We start from the raw sequence: 21,919 nt of genomic DNA on the forward strand, positions 1-21,919 counted from the left end.
GTGAGGGTCCTTGAAGTGCCTAGTTGTCAGCAAGGACACACACACTCTCATGCTCCTCTGAGAAAGAGCAGATGGAGAAGGACCCGCCATGAGGGAGGGGCCAAGAGAGACTCCCTTGGCTGCAGAAAGAATGAATGGGCTGCTGCAGACGACTGCAACCGGACATCAAGCCAACCTCTGTTCTTGAAAGTTAACTAGAAGGCAGTCTGTGTGCCAACGGATGAATGCCAAAGGGGTCAGAAATTAGGCTCCAGAGTATCAGAGAGGAAGGGTCCAGTGGCCTTGTTTTGTGAATGAAGAGACTGAGGTCCAGAGACAAGTGACATTTCCAATGTCATCTGGATAGCTTGAGGGGGACCCAGGAGCAGAATCCAGCTTGCTGCTTCTCTAAACAGTTCTCTTCCTCCACCCAGATGAGAGCAACGCATTTTCCAAGGTGGGTTTTTAGAAGCATGGGTTGTTATGGTCATGAAATCATGAAGAAAGAGAACAAAAGAGCCGGGACGGATCTGACTAGTAGTCTTTCTGGTCCCGTGGGTCCCAAACCAGGCTGGTCATCAAGTCACCTGTGGAACTTGTTTTTAAAAATACAGATTCTGGGCCCCAGCCCCCAGGGATTGGAGTTTAGTAGGACTGGGATTTAGTGGCATAGCTTGGCCATCTGTGTTTTTTTCAAAGCCCCCTAGTTTATTCTGGTGGGACGTTCATAGGCCTAGACAACTCTCTCCAGTTGACAGAGGAAGAAACCGAGGCTGAGATTAGGGGAGGCAGAATGACTGCGCAAGGTCACTTCCCATTTCACCATAAACTCTTCAGTTGTTCAGGACAGAACTGAGCCAGGCTGTATATCTAAGAGCCTTGACCTATTAATAGCATTTTCCCCCAATATTGTTTTTGTGGTTAACACTGAACACTGCTTTTATTTTTTGGAGCAGCTTAAAAGATTCCTAGCCACGCTGCAAGGCACCCAAATTTGTGTAATGTTTACAATGACTTTGTTGTTCATTAAACAAATTTACCCAGACTAACCCAACATGAAAGAAATCATCTTGTTTACAGTGAGATCCTGACAAAAATATGTATGGCAAAGACAGAACACACATAAACCTGGATTGCCGGGTGGGACATGATTTCCTGCCGCATCCAATTTTTCTCATTAGAACTTGTTTTATTTGAACATGACTCAGTACCCCGTGTAAATGCGAGGTTGTTAATCTTATTACTATATGGAAAACAAATTAATTAGTATGCATGCTATTGGAAATGAATTATAAGGTTGGTGTTGGAGAGATTAGGAAAATACACTCATTACTCCAAATGATATCTGACATACACTTCTGACTTCCACTTTAAGGTCAGTTCCAATATATGGGCAAGAAATATAGCTAATAAAAATCAAGCTTCTGTGCTCAGCATCTGAATGTTGGGATTGACCAGATGCATACATGTTGGTCTTATTTGTTTTAAAACAAAGGTCAGTGTGATGAATAACTGCTGGTCACTCTCTCTCAGCTGAGACTCCCCTGCACAGGCACCTTCTCAGGCTCCAGCTCCCACTCCAAGCCAACCGAGCCGAGAGTCGTCTTCTCTTTCTTCTCCACAGCCACCACACTTGACAGGCTCCTCCCCGAGCACCTTCTGCCTTCTTGTAGTGGTCACAATGAACACATCTCGTTTTTCTGGGGGAGTGTGTGCTCCTTGAGAGTGGAGACTATATTCCAATTGGAGAATCAAAGATCGATCAGAATACTACACTATAGAAAAAAATACAAAGATTGAGAAAGCTTTTTATGTACCCATGTGGTGCAAGAAGTGTACGCCTCTGGACTACCTCTGGGAGCACCCTGGGAACACTGATTACCAGGTTACCAGGGACGGCCCGGATGGTTGAGGCTTTCCCTCAGGTTCTTTTTGTACCTTTTGAATTTGATCCATATGTGTGTACTACTGAGTCAAAAAAATAGAACAAATGTTAAATTTAAAAATAAAATCTAGTAAAAAGGAAATATTTGCTCAAAGAAAAAACCCCACCAAGACAAAACAAAATAAATAAATAGAAACAAATGTCATTTGGGATATTAAAGACTTTGGGAAGTCCTTTAATAAATAAACCTATTTCATTCCACCTCCGTGTTACCAGGCTTGTTTCACCAGGGAGCTCCAAAAGAAACATAAGGTATCCAGTGTCTACCAAATGGTTTCGACCCTGAAATCCTTTTTTAAAATAATTAATTAATTTTTTTCCCTTTTTCTCCCCAAAGCCCCCCGGTACATAGTTGTACATTCTTAGTTGTGGGTCCTGCTGGTTGTAGCATGTGGGATGCCGCCTCAGCATGGCTTGACGAGCGGTGCCATGTCCACACCCAGGATCCGAACCAGTGAAACCCTGGGCTGCAGCAGCAGAGCACGTGAACTTAACCACCCGGCCACGGGGCCGGCCCTGACCCTGAACTCCTTTTAAAAATATTTTTATTACTACCTCACAAAACACAAGTGGCCCGTGGTCAACCCTGTGGCCGAGTGGTGAAATTTGCACGCTCTGCTTGAGCATCCCAGGGTTTCATGGTTCAGATCCTGGGTGCGAACCTCGCACTACTCATCAAACCATGCTGAGGTGGCATCCCACATGCTACAACCAGCAGGACCCACAACTAGAATATACAACTGTGTACTGGGGGGCTTTGGGGAGAAGAAGGAAAAATGAAAAAATAAAATCTTAAAAACAAAACAAAATACAAGTGGCCCACAAACGTGCTGTAGGCAACATCTTAAATCAGAGGATGGACAAGAGAGTGGATACTGACTCTGCTGCCAACTCCATGAATGCACCGGGGCAAGTCCTTTCTCTTCTCTGGGCCTCAGTTTCCCCATCTCTAAAATAAGCCAGCTATATGAGATTATCTCTGATGTTCTTTCCAGCTCAGAAATTCAGAGATTCTCTAGCAAGAGTATATCAAAAGGTGTAGCCCATGCTCAGAGTAGAAAGTAGAGGCAGGAAGGTCTATGATGCTTGTTAAAAGAAGTTACACACAGGGCTGACCTGGTGGCACAGCGGTTAAGTTCGCACGTTCTGCTTCTTGGTGGCCCGGGGTTTGCCGGTTCGGATCCCAGGTGCGGAGACCGCTTGGCATGCCATGCTGTGGTAGGCATCCCACATATAAAGCAGAGGAAGATGGGCACGTGTTAGCTCAGGGCCAGGCTTCCTCAGCAAAAAGAGGAGGACTGGCAGTAGTTAGCTCAGGGCTAATCTTCCTCAAAAAGAAAAAAGAAGTTACAAACATACCTGCCGTAGTTGTATTTTCCCAGCTTCTCCAAAAACCCCAGGGATTAAAAGAGCAAGAGTAACAGAAACCCTGAGGGCATTCCAGGAGGTTATAAGGAATCAGCATAGTCATCTTTGTTTCACTACAGCTACTGACCTACTGACGTTGCCAAGGGCTCAGCACGGCCACTGACTCACTGCACGTCCCGGGCAAAGCCTTGAGTTGAGGCTCAGTTTCCTCAGCTGTGAACTGGGTGTGATAATTGCTTTGCCGCTTTCCTCAGATTCTTGGTAAAGGCATTTAATTTATGATGGCAACAGAAATAAGAGACTAGAGAGCTGATGACAGGTGAGTCAAAACATTTGTTTAATGAGCACAAATGTTGCTTATCAAGTTCTCTCTCATTTGTCAGTAGATTTCCCTTGGTTGGGGCAAAGTGTGGTAGGAAAGTATCATACTCATCCATTACTGGAAGCAAAAGAAATTTATGAAAGCCTTTTGCAGAGTGATTTGCCAACATATATCAAGAGCCATGATGGCCCTCTGACCCAGCAAATCTAGATCTGGAGATTTGGGAAACAACAAAAAAGGGGAGAAAGTAGGAAGTAGGAAGACATGCACTTTGGGATTCCCTGTGATAGGGAAAAGTTGAGTCCTTGGAAATAGACAATATTAGGGAATGATATAGCCACTTGAAAGGGTATTAAGCAGCCATTAAAATAATTATTAAACCATTTATTTTTAAATGATAATTATGAAGACCCTGTGGCATTATAATGATAAATTGTTAAGTGAGAAAGCTGGCTGCAAGGCTGTAACTACATTAATAAATTACCTATGTAAATTTTGCAGCATGTAAGGAAGGACAGAAGAGGAATGCTGAGCAGTTCATTTGTTAGGATGGCAGGATTATGGATAATTTTCTTTCCTTTTAATTTCCTTTATTGTTATAACATTGTGAACTAAATAAAAATCTGGAAAAAGTACAATGAAAGCAACAGATAGGTACGTTTTGTTGTATCCTTCGTAAATCCTTTCACTGAAGAAAGGGATTAAATGTGGCTTACCATAGCAAATCATAAAAGAAGACCCACATATTGCCTTTCCTCTAGACCTCCCACCCTTCTGAGAATAAATTAAAATATAAACACCAGAGCTGATTTTTTAAAATCCAGGATTATCTCATTATTCTATTTAAAACATATAAAAAAAGAAAGTGCACTCTTTTTTCTTTTGAATTAAAAGTTTCCTCAGCCAGCTTCACATCTGTCCTTCCACCCTGGGGGGGCATGGGTCCCTAGTCCTACATTAAGCATTTCTCCACCTGTGGGCCCTTCGCTCGGATGTACAGACAGTGATGGAGAAGGTCCAATCAGATTGAAGGGACCCCAACTGCTTCAGCTTTGTGAAACGAGAACGCTGATTTCTGCCCAGGCTGCCACCTGGGTCTGTTGTCAGGATCCCCTGAGCTATTGTGGAGAAAGACACGAAAGCGCTTTGCGAATCCTCCAGAACTGCGTGCAGCTCGATCTTTTTTTTGAGGAGTTGGCATAACAGAGGCCGCACAGGGGAAGAATCTGGGTGACAGTGAGGGTGCAGGCCTGGGTTTTAGGTTTTAGCAGTATAGTGTTAGCAGTTAAGAAATTTGGCTGTGAAATCGGATCTGGTTTTCATATTCCAGCTCTGCCACCTCATAACCGTGTGTTCCTGGGCATGTCTCAGTGTCTCTGAGCCTCAGAGTTGAGACTTCACTCAACTCCTGGTGACGATGATGTAAAACACAGTGCCCAATAAATAGGGAGCACTCAAGAGCTGTCAGTTACTCTCATTAGTCCTGCCCCTCCCACCAACTCACTGCGGAAACTTCCGTGACTCTGTTTCCTTCTCTGGGCCTTAGTGTCTCCACCTGTCAAATGGGGCAAGGGGCAGGAGTCAATGGCGTTCCAGGGCTGTGTTAGGGACAATGGTTTCACAGTGGTGGCTGTAGTAATGTTCTTTAAGATAGATTTATATGGGAATTTGTAGCCCATGGGGAAGGGGTTCCAGAAATTTCCTGCAGACTGGACTCTCAGCCCCATAATTCTGCTCCTGCTTTACTCTTGAATGTGCTTCCCCCACCTGACATCCCAAGACCACCCCTTGCAGCTGGGATTACTTGCCCAATGACATAGGGGAGATGCTGAAACTCCTCTTGCACTGTCTGAGCAGATATTTCACAGGAACCTTCACTGTGCCACCTTGTTTGTTCCTTCCTGAGGGAATAATGACCCTCAAATGGCAGAACTAGGACCAGTGGAGAAAAGCAACATGGACGCCAACGTGTGCTCAGTGTGGGAAAGGACTGTCTGGCAGCCATTCCATAATACCAATTCCAAAAGGGGCTAGTGAGCTCACTGTCCCTGGAGGTATTCAAGCTCAGGCTGAGTGACTTTTTCCTGGGATGCTGTAAAGAGGCTGCCTTGATACAGCTCATACAATTTAATGAGGCTCACTGTCCCAAATCCCTGTGCTATCAATGAACTATTTACTGATTTATTATTACTTAATTAGCAATACCTTAATTGATAAGCTACTGGTTGTACCATCTTAGAGGCTCTGATCTATTCTAGTTTTTCTCTGAAGAGAATGCCCACTGGAAGACTCCTGGGGTTAGGGGTTGGTGGAGAATCAGACAGAACTCACGACTTATGAACTCATCTTTCTGAGCCTTCTTTCCCACCGAGTGAAATTCTCTCTACAATGTATAGGGTGTGTGTGTGTGTGGGTGTATGTATGTGTACAGTAGAGTCCACCTCATTAACGCACTATTGACTGCAATCATGTCCTTTCGTTTTCCCTCCAGGACCTGAGGTTTTCTCCCTCCTTCAGTCTTGCCCAGCTGTATTTTCCTGGCGACTCCAGGTCCGACGTTGTCTTTTCAGAAGGTTAGCAGCAGGATTGTGACAGCCGTTAACCTGCGGCTCTCAGATGTGCTTGAGTTGAATTTTTTGTTCTTTGCTTTCTCTCTTTCAGTGCTGACAAAGAGTACTTTAAAAAGAACCAGACAATTTTTCAACACATGAGTACTGTCGGCTTCTTCCTATACAAACCTTCACTCATAGCAACTGTCAAACGCGGGGCCATCGGCTCCTCTATCAAAGGAGAAATACATTTAGTCAACTAAAAAAGATTTTCTTTAGACAGCATTGGGGAATCTAAGCCCATCCTAACAATGCTTCAGGAAGCAAGTGTTCAGCTGCTATATCATCTGGTCTTCACAACAGCCCAGAGAGGTGAGTCGGGTGGGTGGCAATTAATATCCCCATTACATAGGTTAGCACATTGCGGGCGGGGAGGTAGAGTCATACTGCTCGCATGTAGGGAAGCAGGAGCTAGAGTCACAGGCTGCAGAGGAACAGCCCAGAGAGGCTCTCCCTCGCCACATTTATTCACTCATCAGACTCTCAAACGACCAGCTTATGTGCAAGTCCTACGCTGTTCTGCGGTTGCAGAGATGGATTGCTGTCCCTGCTCTCATCAGAGAAAGGCAAGAGGACAAATTGCTACAAGACTGTGACAAAAGCAGAGCAGAGGTGTGGGACCCAGAGGGAGCCCGATATGCTCACTCTTGGAGTGACCGTAGGCATAATGCAGACACAAAAGCAGGTGGCAGTGACCTCTGCTCAGCCAGAGGGCTCAAGAAAGAGGCCTTGCATAGCTCAGAAGGAAGTTCCGCTGTTCCCCTGGGTGCCACCTGGGAGAGGTGGCTGAGTGGGCCAGACCGTAAGATTGCTCTAACACAGTTCTTACTCTATCTCCCTGGGACTCAGCTGGGCCCAGGATCATCACCAGGGGACACTCTATCCTCCTGCTCTGCCAGTTCCTAAACAGGCCAAGGATTTTCTACCTCTAAGCCATTGATCATACTGAACCCTTGGCCTGTGGCTCCCTTCTCCCCTCCTTTTCCAACTCCGTCTTCCAAGCTTAGATCAAATACCACTTCCTTCAAGAAATCTGCATGGATTTCAGGGCTCCTCCTTCACTTCCCTAACTGTTTCTAATTACAAGCCCCATCAGGTTCTGCGCTACACTCTAGGCTTCTTTCTTTGACCTGACCACAAGCAAGTGGAGGGCAGGACAGTCAGCTCCCTGCACGACTACACACGGGGCCCTCTTTGCTGAACGGAGCTGAATTAAAGTGGGAGCAGGAGAAAGAGGGTTCTTTGGTCCTTTTGGGGCACACTGGGAATGGTTTAATAAGAGGGTTGATGATACTTTTGAGATTAAGGTGCTGCCAGCCTGACAAGCCGCAAGCTCTCAGTGTTCGACAGCTGTAGACCTGGTGAGGGGGCGGGAGTGAGTGAGTCACAGCAGTTTGGTCCTTGCCCTGGAAAAGCTTTGGAGCTAGTGTTTCCCATACCTGACTCACCCGGGGAAATTAGCCATTTGTCCCATACACTAAGTGAGGCTTTCCAGACTTGGGGCCCAGGGATCCGCATTTGGCTCCTCTCACACTGAAGTTTAGCAGCTACTGCTGTAAAGGAACAGAATGACTGACTGCGGGAAGAGCTGAGATCCCGAAGGTGGAGCCCTGCCCACGGAACTGATGGACGAGGAGGAGTGGGGAGAAGTGGACACGAATACTCTACCACCAACGCAGAGGGCAACAGGAATGGGGGGGCTCAGGGCTGTGCGGCCTGAGCAGTGAGTGGCGGCACCGGCGGTAGCTCTGTGACGGCCTCCCACAGCCCGGGAGGATTTACTAAGGTGCATGAGGAGCATTCCAGGATGAAGGGATGTTGGTTTCTTTTTTTTCCCAGCCTGAGGTTTTTGATGGACTTTGCAAACTTCCCAGGAAAGAAAGTGGAAAACTGATTAGAAAAAGGAAAAAGGAATTGGGAAAAAGGAATTAAGCTTTCCTGTGTTTCTCTCTGTTGGTCCTAGGGCCTTCCCTTTATCTCTCCCTTTGGCCCTTAGGGTCCATTCACTCCATCTGGTAAGGGGCAAATATGTGCAGCTGCTGCTCTGGCAATCTGAAGGGAGATGTGGCATGGGCTTGCCCACCTTATCGGTCCTCTTTCCTTTGCTCCACTCGCCAAACCACTGTGAATTCCTTCCCTCAGAAGCATATGCTGTTCCTACCACCCCCAAAAGCTCTTGGTCAGCTCTTTCCATAGCATTTTGCTTATTTGTTGATATCCAGTAATCTCGTCTGCAGAATGGGAATATTAATCAAGCTCCTGATGTCCTTATTGCTGTAGCAAAGTCCTGCTAGCCCTTCAACACTCGTCTAGACCTCCAGAGGTCTCCTCTGCCCTGCCCCTTGCCAGAGTCTGCCTTGACCAGCCTGCTGGGTTCTCCAGCAGCCCCCTAGCTTACACCCATCCTCACACTCTTGTGGGCCAAGTAGAGGTCTATCTCTTCGGGACAAGGCCTGGGCTCAAGTGACATTATGCCCTGGCCCCTGACATAGGGCTGTGTGCTCCTTCCCAGGGTGGCTGTGAGGATCAAATGTCTGCTGGGTGGAGACACTGAGGGCTTCTCTGTAGACATTCTTGCCCTCCTTCCTGGCATTTGTGACAGTGGAGGGCACTGGGCTGGCCCATTAGGCTGAGGGGGCAAGGAACCCCAGTACTTCAGGCAACAGATTCCCCCTCTGGTTGAGGAGAAAGAGTGGAGGGCTATTCACTTGGAGTCTGCGGCCCTTCTGGACAGGGCAGCACGCTGCTCCCCCTGGAACCAGCTTCCGCCTGGGTGGCCAGAAGGGCTTTAGGAACAGAGCTTTCTTCTGGGTCTCTGAAGCTGCCCTGGCTGGCCTGGTGCAACCAGGGCTCCCGGCCTGCACTGAGGGCCTCAGAGGAAATGGAGGAACCCAGCGCTCACTAAATGGGCTTTGATGAAACGAGCGAGCGGGGACAAAACCCAGCGCTGAGCTTAATTTAAAAGAGCGCTTAATCCCTCCCCCAACAAATACAGATCGCCCACAAAGGAGAACACGAACGCCAGTGGCCAGGAAGACCGAAGCCTTATGAACAAGTGCCTCGGGCTGTGCGGGGCAGCTCCGCTATGATCTGATACAACGACTATTGTCCAGGAGGGCTGTTTCTCCATGTTTTTGTATCCTTTTCTTCGCATTTTCTTTTGCTACCTAATTTCATGCACCAGAGGTCAAAAGACAAAAGGTCAGGCCTGGTTTAGAGGCAGCGAACTCCCCACAGCACCAGGAATGTGGATCCAGAGGAGCGCCTTGAGGCACCGCGTGCAGGCACCAGCCGGTTTTCATCCCAGCCTAATTCTCTTTTGTCACTTCATGGGGTACAGAGTCTACACGCAAACTGCATGAGAAATGAGACGCCAACTGCTGTACCTAACTAGGAAAAAATTGCCCCCCTTTCAATTCACCAAACTGTTTCCATCTCACACCTTGTTTGTAAGAATTTGTGCCTAACAAGAAGCCCTTCTGTGAGCTCTCAGCCACCTCTGCAGAACCACGCACACACATACAAACACATGCTGTAAATACAAAGCTGAATAGATAGCCCTGAATTCTTTTTTCTGGGAGAATGTATAAAGATCTCTGCCGAAAATTGTTCAACACTTTATCCTAAAAATTGCTTTTATTGACATTTTAGCATGAATAATTTAGTATGATTCTTTCAGTATGAATACTTTGTCCTAGACCCCCAATCTTTTCAATGTCCCATTTCGGATTCTTAAGTTATAGTGGATTGTTAGTTTCCTTGTGTGAGAAGTAGATACTTACGAGTTTATGAGGGGAATATAGTGTCATGATTTCTCATTAGAAATATTTTCACGATTTAGGGGGAAACGACTTTCTTATTCTATATTCATGAGCTCTTCTTACCAACTTGGTATGCCAAATTGCTTTCATCTGGCTGAAAATAAATTAGGGGACATCTTTAATTTTTCTTTTTTTGACAATTTTTTAGTCGATTGGCATTCAGTGTCTGAAGGGCTGGCCTCCACCTCCAGTACAAAGCCAAGGAGAAGGTAAGCACTTTGCAAGGTGTCTCTGGTGATGCCAGACGCTCAGGCTGGCTGAAGGGCCCCCCTCAAAGGCCCTTTGGACCCAAGCCCAGCTCCTCTTTTCCATCTTACTCTGGGCTGGGTCCTGGAGGAAGCTACCAGCAAATAGCTGGTCAAGTGGTAAAATTAGGTAATCAGCAGCAAATCTGAAAGATTTCTAGAGCACAGTTTTATTTCAGGCATGTTCTCAAATCCAGACTATATCCTGCAGTCCCCTCTCCTCCCCTTAGGACTTCTGCTCAAAAGAAAAAGTAAGAATGAATCCATGACCTGCCAAGAGACTGAGGAATTCACTTGGCGATTTGCAAGGTCACACTACAGGCTCCAGGGAAAGCGCCCCACTCCTGCCGTGATCCTCTGCCGCAGCTCTGAAGTTATTACAGATAAGTGGAGAATGAAGTCAGCGAGAACATTAAGGGGCCTACTTACAGGCGCGCTTCGCTTCCGTTTAACGTTCTGATCCGCGTCGTCCAAAAACTAAGAATCGTTTCACCTGTGCACCGCTCAAATCGCTTGTGAAGCAGGCTTCTTTGTGTTCCAATACTTCATGGAATCAAATTATATCACATTAAAATGTTATTAGTTCAAAACATATTAAATAAATGCGGGTCTGGGCTGAAGCATGAATATTTAAAGCTCACATTACACGGAGAAATATGAGAAGAAAAACGGGTGGGGATCCCTAACAGTTCATCGTGTAAACACTCATAGAAATAAAACGCCCTAAACTTTCTTTAGCAAAATATGATTTAACTCCTTACAAATTATGGTATTGTTAAATTTAAAAGCAATTATAAGAAGAAATAAACTGATTTACACTTGTCTTCAGTATTAAACAATCAGAACGCCAGTAAATCTTTTCAATGTCCCGTTTCGGATTCTTAGGTAATAGCGGATTGTGGGACGTGTTGGCAAATTCTAAATACACCTGACTGCCTGTTTTCCATATTCATATATTGCGAATGTAACTCCAGGAGACTGAATTTTATCTCAAAATTCTCCGAGAGTTGCCTTCAAGTCGCGTCTGTGCGCACTTGTATACGGCACTCGCTTGACGTCTGCCATGTGGACCTGTGCGCTGGAAACCAGTCGTGGAACTGAATTGAATTACAGAATTTGAGTTGAAATGAACCCATCCAAACGACCCAGGTCTGCACTCTTTGAGGCTTCTCTCAAGAATACTTTTAATTAAAGCAAGAAAAGCAGTAAAGGAAAACAACAGCAGCAATAACCCACCACCAGCACCAGGTTCCCCGAACACAGCCCCACCGTGTTTTCAGCGCTACTCGAGTGTTTCTGAGTGGCGAGCCGCTAGTACGGGGTGCCCCAGCGAGCCAGCAGCCAGACAGCTCGAAGCCCTCTACGCGCGGAGGACCCCACTGGTAGCAGAAATGGGTGCTTTGACCCAAACCATTCCTCATCCCCTTTCCACCGCGGGCGCCGCTTGAAAGCCTGCGGCGACTACTGGCCTGCGTTGCGCACTTTCTGCGCTCTGCGCCCGGGGAGTTGCCAGCGGAGAGGCGCCCGCATCCACCCAAGCGCCGCCCCTAGGCAAGCCCCAAGCTTACACCGCGAGGAATCTACTCGCGGCGACTCGACGTCCACCGTCAATCCTGACACCATCCAGGCCCGGCAAACGAAGCGGGGCGGGGCTGGGAATTAGGGGCGCCGCCTGCCGAAGGTGCCGTGCCACGTGCGAGCTGCGCGCACCCCGAATCCTGCGAGTCCAGCTGCGGCCTCAGCCGCTCCCAGAACTGGGCCCCCAGCTTAGGGCGGGGCCTCCTCCTCGCCTCTCGCCTGGACGTCGGCTCCCACCCACCCTCAGTGCGGGCTCCAACCCAGACCCCCAGGGCCTGAGTCTTCCCCGCTGGCTTCTCCCAGGACTCGCACTGAAGAAGGCCCAGCGGCGGACCGCGGTGGCCCAACCTTTGCTGGATTCCGGGCTCGGGGTCCCCGGGGGCACTGGGTCCGAGCCAAGCCTCAGTCCCGGCTCCACAAGCCCTGGAGTCCTCGGGTGTTTCCTGGCCGAGTGGAAGAGCCCGACTAAGCAGGCTCCTGGCCTCCGGAGTCGGCCTCCCGCTCCCTAGACCGCAGCGTCGTGGCTGGAGGGATGCTCGCACGCAGCACGCCCAGGCCAACCCCTTCTGCGGCTCCTTTCCTGTCGCTCTCTGTTCTCTGTTTCTGCGTTCTCCCTCTCACAGAATGCCAGAGCGCGCGGGGCTGGAGGAGCCTCCGCACCAGCCCGTTTCCTGGGCCTCTAAACTGCCTTTCCCCATGGTCTTGTCTCTTCCTCTCCATTCTTTCTCTAAAGAGTCTCCCCGCATTTCCTTGCCGGCTTAGCCAGCATGTCTCTCTAAATTTGCCTCTCTTTTTCTCCCTGGTGTAGCATTAAACAAATCCAGATGTATCGAGGTTGGAGAAATTCTGGCAACGTGGTCAGAAAGAATGCCATATTCTGTCCTTGGAACATTTCCGGTCACTACAGTTTGGCTTCCCCTTGAGCTGGTGCCAGCGTTGGTTCCGCCATGCAGGCCGCGGCTACCAACGCGCCGACTCGCTCTCTCCCGCTCTCTAGCTGTGTATGCGTGTGTTCGAGTGTGGATTTATGTGTCTATGGTCGCAAAGCAACGCAGGCTCTTCAAACTGAAAGCTGAGCGTTGTTGGCTTTTCTAGGATCCTAGGGCTGCGGGCAAGTGAGATGGAGGATTTTTCCGGGGTTCAGACGCCGATCTGGTCTAGACTCCGCTCATCCCTACCCCTTGCCGGGTATCTCTAGGGCCGTAGCATCAATTCCGTGTCCTCCGAAGAGGTTCAACACCTGCTCCGTGGCGGGGAGCTGTCCCTCGGTCCAGCGCTGCGGGAGTCGGGGAGGTCCGAAGCACGCTGGCCAGGCTCAAGGGGAGTTCGACCCACAGCGGACAGAGTGGGCAAAGGGACAGCGGTTCGGCCGGGTACGCCGCGAGGAGGGGCTCTGTGAATTCTGACCCAGGCACTGGCGCCACAGACCCTCGGGGTTGTGACTAGGGGCGGGCGCCCCCTCGGGAGCGCACGTTGGTCTGGAGCGCGAAGAGAACCACGCGCCGCGCGGGGTCCGGTGTTTCGGAGCACGGGGAGCCCACCATTCGTGATGCTTGGCCCAATCCTCTGCCCTTCCCGCGTGCGGACAGGGACGGAGCGGTGGCCAGCGTCCCCTCCGTAATCCACAAGCCTCACAAAGCCAAAACACACACCAAAGCATCCCACAACACAAACACTAAAGCCAACACACGAAAACATAAACCAAAACCCCCATCCAAACGCGCGGCTCCTAAAAACAAAATCAAAATCGAAGAAAACCAAACACAGATAGACACAAAATTCACCTAACGCAAGACACACCAACGACACCCACTAATTCAAAATCAAAACACCGCGCAGAAGGAACAGCCTTCCAGAGGACACACAAAAAGATAACCTACAAGAACAAAGTACAAAACACACACAAAATCAAAACACACAAGACAGAAAACAAAACCCGCCCAAAAGACCAAGACTCACAGAGCAAAACCTGCTAAAATGAAATCCACGCAAAACAACACGCAAAACACCCGAAACAAAAGACTCTCTCACAGATAATGACAAGAAAACTCACTGAAAACAAACACAAACAAAACAAACCCTCTAAATAGAAAAAAAAAAAAAAAGCCCGAACAACTCCCGCCCCCAGCCCGGGGTGAAATGTCAATTCCGGGAGGGCGTTTGATCTCCGGGGCCGGCAGGCCGCTCCTCCACGGCGCAGCCTCCCCGCGCGGGCCGGGCAGGAGGCGGGAAGCGGGGCTGGGGCCGAGCTGCGGAGGGAGGGAGCCCGGCGCTCGGAGACGGCCCCAAATCAAACCGCCGGGGCAGGGATCGGACCCGCAGCTGCAGGGGGCGGCGGCGCAGGGGGGCTGCGCAGATTACTTGGTGGGGGGGGCTGCCCGGGAATCCACAGCCCGGGTTCCGATTGTGGCGAAATCCGCTCAGCGGATAAGCGAAGTCCGGTTCCCGCTGCCCCCACCCCCCTTCCTCGAGCTCTGGGCTCTTCCCCCTCGGTTGCGGCCCAGCCTCGTGACCACCCCCTCCAAAAAACAAACAACACTCTCGCTGAGGACGATTCCCTTTCCGAAACTGCCATTGTCCGGCAGGCCGAGAGTCCTCCTGCGGAGCACTCCCCCGCCCGGGAGAACCTTGCCCCTAGGACCACCCCGCAGCGAGGCCCCACGGGCTTCCAGCGGCCGAGCCGAGCAGCTGGACTCGGGACCGGGGAGGGGGAAGGTGAGGGAAGTCCTGAGCCTGGGCTGAAGGGAGCGGGCGGGCCGTGCCACACTCTGCAGGCTCTTTCTCGGGCTGACTTTGCCTCTGGAATCAAGTCCTGGGCTTTGGGGACGCCGCCACAATTCGGGGCTTGAGGGCAAACAGATTCCATTTATGGGCCGGGGTAAGGTGTCTGGGACTCACGCCTGTTTCCAGGACCTCCTGAGATGGTTCTGTGCAGCCCAGTGCTCCAAAGCGGAGGCCTGGATTTTATCCCCAGCATTTCACAGCGTAACCTCTGTGCTCCGGGCCAGAAGGGGACATGGTGTGAGGAGGGGCTCTGGGACCAGGAGGCCGAGTAGGACCTGGGGACTTGAGGGTTTTGGAACTGCCCTGGAGTCAGGGACCCAGCAATAGCATCAGAGCTGCAACTTGGGGTGGGGGTGGAGTGGCTGGGAGCTCTGGGGGCGGGCGCCGCCCTAGGGGTGAATCTGAGGAAACCGGAACGCCCCCTCCATGCCTGGCGACACTGCCTGCCTTTGCATCCCCTCCAGAAGCACCTGCTTGGTAGAGTGGTAATTTCTTTAAAAACAAACCCGGCCTGCGCCCGCCTACGCCGCGGGGTTTGCCCGTAGAGGGGTCACTGGCCCCGCGCAGACGGCGGCGGCTCCAAGACGCAGGGGTTTGGAGAGGGTGCGGCCCCGAGGCCGGGGCTCCCGGCTCGCCTTCGGTCGGCCCCTTCCCGTAGGCGCGCGGGCTAGTGCCCGGCTCCGTCTGAGCCTTCCTTCCCTCCCCCCCACCCCCCTATAAAAGCCCAGGGCGGCGCGGCGGCGGCACTGCTGCTCTCCCGGCCTCGCGCGCGGCTCCGGCCCGGCCCGGCCCGGCCCGCCTCGTCCGGCCCGCTGAGCAGGCCCGGCCGCACAGCGCGGACACCCTTTCCCGTCTCGGGCCGGCAGTGCGGGGCGGCACGCTGGGGGCGCGGCGTGTCTGGGGACATCTTGTGATGTTGGCGAGAACAGGACATGATCTCACATGGCGAGAAGCTCTTTAGTTCCTTAATCATTTCACGGTGCCTTCGGATGCTTTTTTTCCACCTAAAACGTTTAGTTTCAGCTCAGTGATCAGCTACCCCAGCTCGGCGGGGGAGCGGAAGGCTTGAATTATTCCGACCTGTGAGCGGCCCCTGGCACCAAAAAAAAAAAAAAAAAAAAAAAGCACAAAAAGTGGAAACTTTTTTTCCCTGTCCATTCCATCAAGTTCTGAAAAATCAAAATGGATTTAGAGAAAACTTACCCGACTCCTCGGACCGGCAGGACAGGTAGGACGATTCGGGCTCCAGGGGTGCGAACTCTGGGACCCAGGCGGCGCTGGTCCCCACGCACGTCGGCCCTGGGGGGCGGAGGGGCGCTGCATTTTCGCAGGGATTGACTGCGTGTCTGTGGCGCGTTTGTATGTCTTTGCACACACTTCTCCATCAGTCCAAGTGTCTGCGATTTTGCCTATGTTTTTCTCTATTTCTGAATGTTTATTCGAGTGTCTATCCGGGAGTCTGAAAGTTTGTTTGGGTCTGTGTGTTTACATAGGGGCTCAGAGTGGGCATGAATGGCTGTGAGTTTGTGTGTCCCTGTATATGTATTTCTAAGTGTCTGAGTGTGCATCCAAGAGTTTGTGTGCCTGTGTGTATCTTTATATTCATGAGCGTGTTACTGTGTTTATGAGTTGGTTTTCCTGGGTACTGTTCTTTGTCACATCCAAAATGTGTATCTATGAGTGGCATAGTATATTATAATTTGGATAAGTGTCTGAGTGTAAATCCACTCCTTTAAGGGTCTGTGTTCACCTGTCATATTCCAAGTGATTTTGGAAGGGAGAGTGAGATGGTTACACTGACCCTTCCATTTTTGGATGTCAACAGCTGTTCACTGTGTAGGAGCTGATGTACACAACAGTCGGTGCCTCTAGGCATAGAGATGGGTGTCGGGGCTGTGGGGGTCTGCTGTGCTAAGCCTGTGAACAGTCAGGCTCAGGTCACGTTCTGTTGGGAGAACCAGGATTGGAGGTGTGAATCCTGGGTGTGCAGCCCCTCAGTGTGTAGTGTCCGCCGTTTCGCCCTGTGGGCACTGTTGGGTCTACCATTTGTATTAAAGGGTCTCCCGTGGCAGGTACAACCTTGGCAGGTGCGAGGGGGCAGCCTAGCCTATAGGCTAGTTGTGACATTTCTGGGGACCCCCTGCCAGCCTTCGCTTTCACCTAGACAAGCCTCTGACACTGGGTGTGTGTGTGTGTGTGTGTGTGTGTGTGTATACTGTGTGCTCAGGCTTTATCTTGTGGGTGCCGCTCCAATGGAGGAGAGCACAAGTGGGAGGACGTGTGTGCCTAGCCTGGGCTTCCTGCTCTGCTGTCTGTACGTACACAGGCCTTCCTGGCAGAGGGCCTGCTGTCCCTGCCCAGGCCTGGGCAGTGGGTAGCAGGGTGTGTTTGTGTTTGAGAGGAGGTGGCAGGCAGCAGGAGGCCTCTGACTGTCCTGAGGTAAAAGCCCAGGTGCAAGTCTCTTACTCACTGGGCCAAGTATGTTAACCCCTACCCAGACACACCCCTGGCCCTGGCAAGAACTCCCCTCCTCTATCCCTGTGGATCTGTGAGCGCACCTTCCACGTTGGCCCTAAATACAGATGAAAAAGCAGAGAGAGAAGGGTGGACTTACACCCCAAACCCAGGACAACTCCATGGGCGTAGATGTGTTTCCAAAATCGAGACTGGAGAGAAGTGAGGGTAGAAATCTGAGAGGCGTGGAATTGAAGAGGATTCCCCAGGGAGAGGGTGCAGGAAAGGGAACCCGGACCCCCCCCTCTGCCTCACCCCAACTCTCCCCCTCCCCCTGGTGGGTCCCTTAGTAAGTAGGCCTCCCAGAGGTGTCAGGGGCTAGGTGTTGTGTGTGTGTTGGGAGTGGTCAGAGGCTTGTCTGGGAGAGGGTCTGCGTGCCTGGCCCGGCTGCCTCTGCTGACAAGCTGTCTGCGAAGAATGTAATTCACGCGGTCGATGGGCTCTTTGATTAGTTCAATCGCCTGAATAATCGTTTAATCAATAAAGCATTTCATTCCTCAGCCAGGCGGGCCTGGGTGGGGCTGGGGGGCCCCAGGTTGGCCAGAGTTTAAAAATCTGGAGAGCCACGCCCCTACTTCCCACTGGATTGCGGTAAAGGCAGCCTGCTGGGAAAGGGCCGACAAGACCTCTCAGGTGACACTGACTTCTGCCTTTCTGCACCAGCCTGGACCCGGCTGGGGAAGAGGAGAGAGCTGAGGAGCTGGCCAGGCTGGCGGCATCCAGGTCTGGTTTTGGGTTTTTGCATGGGTTTCTCCCCCTCGCAACTTCGAGGCCTTTTATGGGCAGCTTGACCCCCCTTTCCTTCCTGTAGGACTGTATCCCATTCCTTCTCTTGACCTCGGTTTCCCCATCTGGAGAATGGGGAAGGAGTATATGCCCTTCTACCTCTAAAATCGGGTAGGGTCAGCCCTGAGCAGGGAGCCACTTAAGGATCCTCTTGTCTAGCCTCTTCGTTGTGGTACCAGAAAGGGAAAACTGAGGTCCAGAGAGGGACAGGGGCTTGTCTGAGATCACACAGCAGGAGGTGTGGAAGGAGGAGGACTGGAAGGCCACTTCTCTGCCCTTTGACCTCTCATTCCTGCTGGGGGAGGAGACAGAGTCCCAGCCTCCAGAGGCCCCTTGGGGAAAAACTGCTATGGGACAAGCTTGCTGAGGTGGGGATGAAGCGCCTGAGGCCAGGGAGCCCAGGACAAGCTGGAAGCTGCCTGGTGGACCTTGGCACCCAGTCCGCCAGCTTTGGACTGAGTTTGGCCCAGTGATGACAATACTCCCCATCCATGGGTCTCTGTCCTTCAAAACCTCGGGGAAGCCTCCTCCCAGGGGTTCTTCTCCCCATTCCACAAGAGGGGAAGCTGAGCCCCGCCCCCCAAGTCTTTGGGAGTGAGAAAGGTAGTCCCAGAGCCCCTGGCCTTCAGGGTTCGCTGGTAAAGAGAACAAATCCTGACAAAGGCAGTTTACACAGTTCTTGAAAAATCTGGTTAATTCTCCCCTTTTTTCATCCACTTCAACAATTCCTACAAACAGACCTGGGCGAGGCAGAGCAAACCCCTGGTCCAGGCGCAGGAGTCACGCAGGAGTCGCTCTGACCGGATTAGCTGCGTAACCTCGGGTCTCTTTGATGCTTTTGAAATGTGGGTTAGAGACCAGCCAGCTAGCGGGACAGCAGCATCTCGGACTGTCCTGAACTGAGCAGCCAATCTGAACCCTGCAGGCCTCGCTTTGCCCGAAGCAAGAGCAGGGAAATGGGCTGGACCTGGGCTTTGGGAGCTGGTCTCAGGCCCACAGAGCGCTCCGGCAGCCCTTGGCCCTGACGCCGCCGGCGCTGGACGGGCGGACTGGGGGAGAGGAAAGGAGGCGGGGAGGCGGTGTGTTCCGGGTAATGCCAGGTTTGTGTCTGAAGACCGAGGGGACGTCCTCGGAAGGTGTTTTGACTTCTCAAACGTTCTCAAGTGGGCTTTCTTTCAATAGCAAAACTTTCAAAGGCAATTCGATTTACGTAAATCGAGTTTCTTCCGGGATGGTTTCTTTTCCCGTCTCCCGCCTCCAGCGCTTAGCACAGGGCCCGGCCCAAAGTCGTACTGCGGGGAGAACGCACCCCCGCGACTGTGGCGCACCGCGAGGCCCGCTAGTCTCTCTCTTGGACCCAGACTCGTGGGCTCGTGGGCTTCCAGGGACAGGACTGAGGTGCAGAAGACCAGCTCCGTCAGGGAATCGCTGTGTAATCTCGGGCTAGTCACAGAACTTCTCTGGGCCGCTGTTTGGTGGCTGTAAGACTGGGCTGGGTGGCCAGGATATCGGGTCTGGTGGCACCTCTTGGCGTTAAAAGTTCCCGGAGGCCGGCCGCTCGGGTGGCGGTGGATGACCCCCACACAGAGGGGACCCCCTCTGCTCCGCGGACCGCAAAGGGGCTGCTCTCCGGCACACGTTGGGCAGCCCAACGCCGCCCTGAAGCCGAACGCCTTCTGTCTGAAATGGGAATCCGAGCTGTTCCTGTCTAGGTTTTGTCTGCGGTTCCATCCCAGCCGGCAGTGCTCCGGGCATTGTGTCCAAGCCTCACCGGTATGGGACGGAAAATCAGTTTGTGTTGGCATATCCTCGCTAGGTCTCTTGATTTGGTCGCACCCCCCGCCCCCGCCCACCACCACCAAAAAAAACACCTCTCCACCATCCTGAGAGTGGTCCTTCTGCGAAAGAGATTCCCAGGCCACAGCCTATCTTCTGGCCAGGACTTGCTATGTGACCTCGGACAAGTGCATCCCGCCTCCTCGGCCTCAGGTTCCGCATCTGTAAAATGGGGAAAGCATAGCCTCAGGGTCCTTTTAGGTCTAAGACTTTAGAATCTGAGTTTCTAGGCCTGAACTCAACGAGCGTGGGGTTTGAGGTAGAGATGTCACTGGCTGGGTCCCTCAGGTGTCCCCACACTCCCGCCTCTCCCGTGGGAACTCAGAGCCGCCACATCCAATTCTAGTCACTTCCGATCCACTATGCGCCACCGGTAGAGCGAACGCGGGAACCCCAACTCATCCTGGTCCCTCTCCCAAGGTTGCCATCTTCCTAGGGGGTGAATATCCGGACAGGCAGGGTTCCAGACAAAGGAGAGAGACCGCAGCCACCCCACCCCAGTGCACACTGCAACCTTCTGGGCCCCCAGAGGCCGGCCAGGGGCCGTTTTCCGCAGCTGTGCCCCGTAGAGGGTGGGGACAGTATCAGAGGCGGAAGCTTATCGACCGTTCTGGGGCAGCTGGGTCTGGGACAGGAACAGAAGGTGGGTTCGACGGCCGACCCAGTGTAGGGGTGTGAAAAATGGGACAGAAGTAGAGACAGGGGAGACTGAAGCAGAGAAAGACCCAGCGGTCCTCCTAGAGTCAACTTGGGCTCTGTCCTCCTTACAAATCCAGGTCTGGAGCAGGCGTTTCAGACCCTTGTTTTGGTGGATTTATGTTTAATATTAGAGGATCATCAATTATGAATTCAAAACGGTGGGTCTTGGGATCACTACCACGAGCTGCTGGGGCAGGGGAGTCTTCAGCGTCTCTGCCGGGGCTGGGCTCCTGCACGTGCAGGTGCTCACAGTACTATCGTCACCTGGTGTAGAATGGCTGCCACATGCCTCCTTTTCAAAGTCCAGTTCATTTGATTGTGGTCCCAGGGCCTCACTCCCCCCAGAAACTGAAACTCGCTGGTCAAAGATCCTACTCTTCTGGACCAGGAGAAGGAGAGTTCTTCTAGAAATCCATCCGTTTTGTCTTAAAAGCGACAAGAACTTCCCCTGGAGTGGGAAGGTCGGATTTTCTCGATAGCTGAAAGCTGCAGCGTGCTAGCACGCCTGGAGCGGCTTTGCGCGGCCCTTGCAGATAGAACACGCCCGCCTGCCGGCCCGCCCACTGCCCACTTCAGGCACCCTCATTAGCACGGACGCGACTGGGTTCACTTAGTTCCCAAGAGGCCTTGCACCGGATGCAGAATTGCCTCTGCGAACGGAAGCCTTCACTCTGCGCATCACTAGCCTCCAGAGCTTCTGGCAGCTCCTGGTCTGAGGCTGGAAAGAGAGGCTCAGGGCTCAGGGCTTAGGCAGCCTGGTCCAAGCCTCAGATAGCCCCCTCCCCCAGGACACCCTGGTTATTAGCTTTAAAGGAGTGTGAGAGTTCTTTCTCCTCAATGTCTCTGCCTGTGGTTAGCTCAGAATTGGGGGCCCTACTGGTAAAATGAGGGAGCGGGGTGGACGAGGAGGAGGCAGCATTGGCATAGTAGGCGCTTGATAAAATTATGAAATGTTTCCGCTGGAACGAGTCTTCATTAAAGTCGAAGTATGCCAACTCTGCCCATTTTACAGATGAGGAAACTGAGGCCACAATGAGGCAGATGTGCGCACACTACGAGTCCATCGCGGGTGTGATAGATCTCTACTGCGTTCCTTGCTTTCCTCCAACATCGGGGGTGTGTGTGTGTGTGTTTTCTGGAGACTATCCCCCCACTCTCACCCTCCACCCCCGCCTCGGCTGCCCCCAATCCCTCAGGACGTCCCACGGTCTCTACGCCGCTGCGAGGAGGCCAGGCTCCCGCGGGACCTGCTGCGGGACTCTCCACGCTGCGTGGATCCCCTTCCCCCTCCTCCCTCCGCGCTCCACTAGGCCTTCGCCCCGCGCGTTTGTCAATGAACGTGGCGCCGCCGCCTGGGCCACGCCCCCCATTCTCTCCCATTGCTCAGGTATCGGCTAATCAGGCGGAGCCCGCCGGTTGTTCGGCCAATGGAG

General features: G+C 52.0%; 1 protein-coding gene and 1 long non-coding RNA gene across 3 annotated transcripts in view; one reads left to right on the forward strand and one right to left on the reverse strand.

The window, feature by feature from the left end:
• Window positions 1–1,076: 1,076 nt before the first annotated feature.
• Window positions 1,077–21,625, reverse strand: LOC123289567 (uncharacterized). The gene is made up of 3 exons (XR_011506348.1): window positions 15,855–21,625; window positions 3,041–15,744; window positions 1,077–1,754 (listed from the first exon to the last, which is right to left on the reverse strand). It is a non-coding gene; the product is annotated as an uncharacterized lncRNA (long non-coding RNA).
• Window positions 15,739–21,919, forward strand: part of PAX5 (paired box 5) — a 185,400-nt gene continuing 179,219 nt past the window's right edge. For both annotated transcript variants that reach the window (XM_070519173.1, XM_014861144.3), the window contains exon 1: window positions 15,739–15,879. In XM_070519173.1, coding sequence (XP_070375274.1) covers window positions 15,834–15,879 — 46 coding nt within the window. In that variant the 5' untranslated portion in view covers window positions 15,739–15,833. The remainder of the gene's footprint in view (window positions 15,880–21,919) is intronic.

The sequence above is a fragment of the Equus asinus genome, chromosome 10 (assembly GCF_041296235.1).
Source record: "Equus asinus isolate D_3611 breed Donkey chromosome 10, EquAss-T2T_v2, whole genome shotgun sequence".
NCBI classification, from domain to species: Eukaryota; Metazoa; Chordata; class Mammalia; order Perissodactyla; family Equidae; genus Equus; species Equus asinus.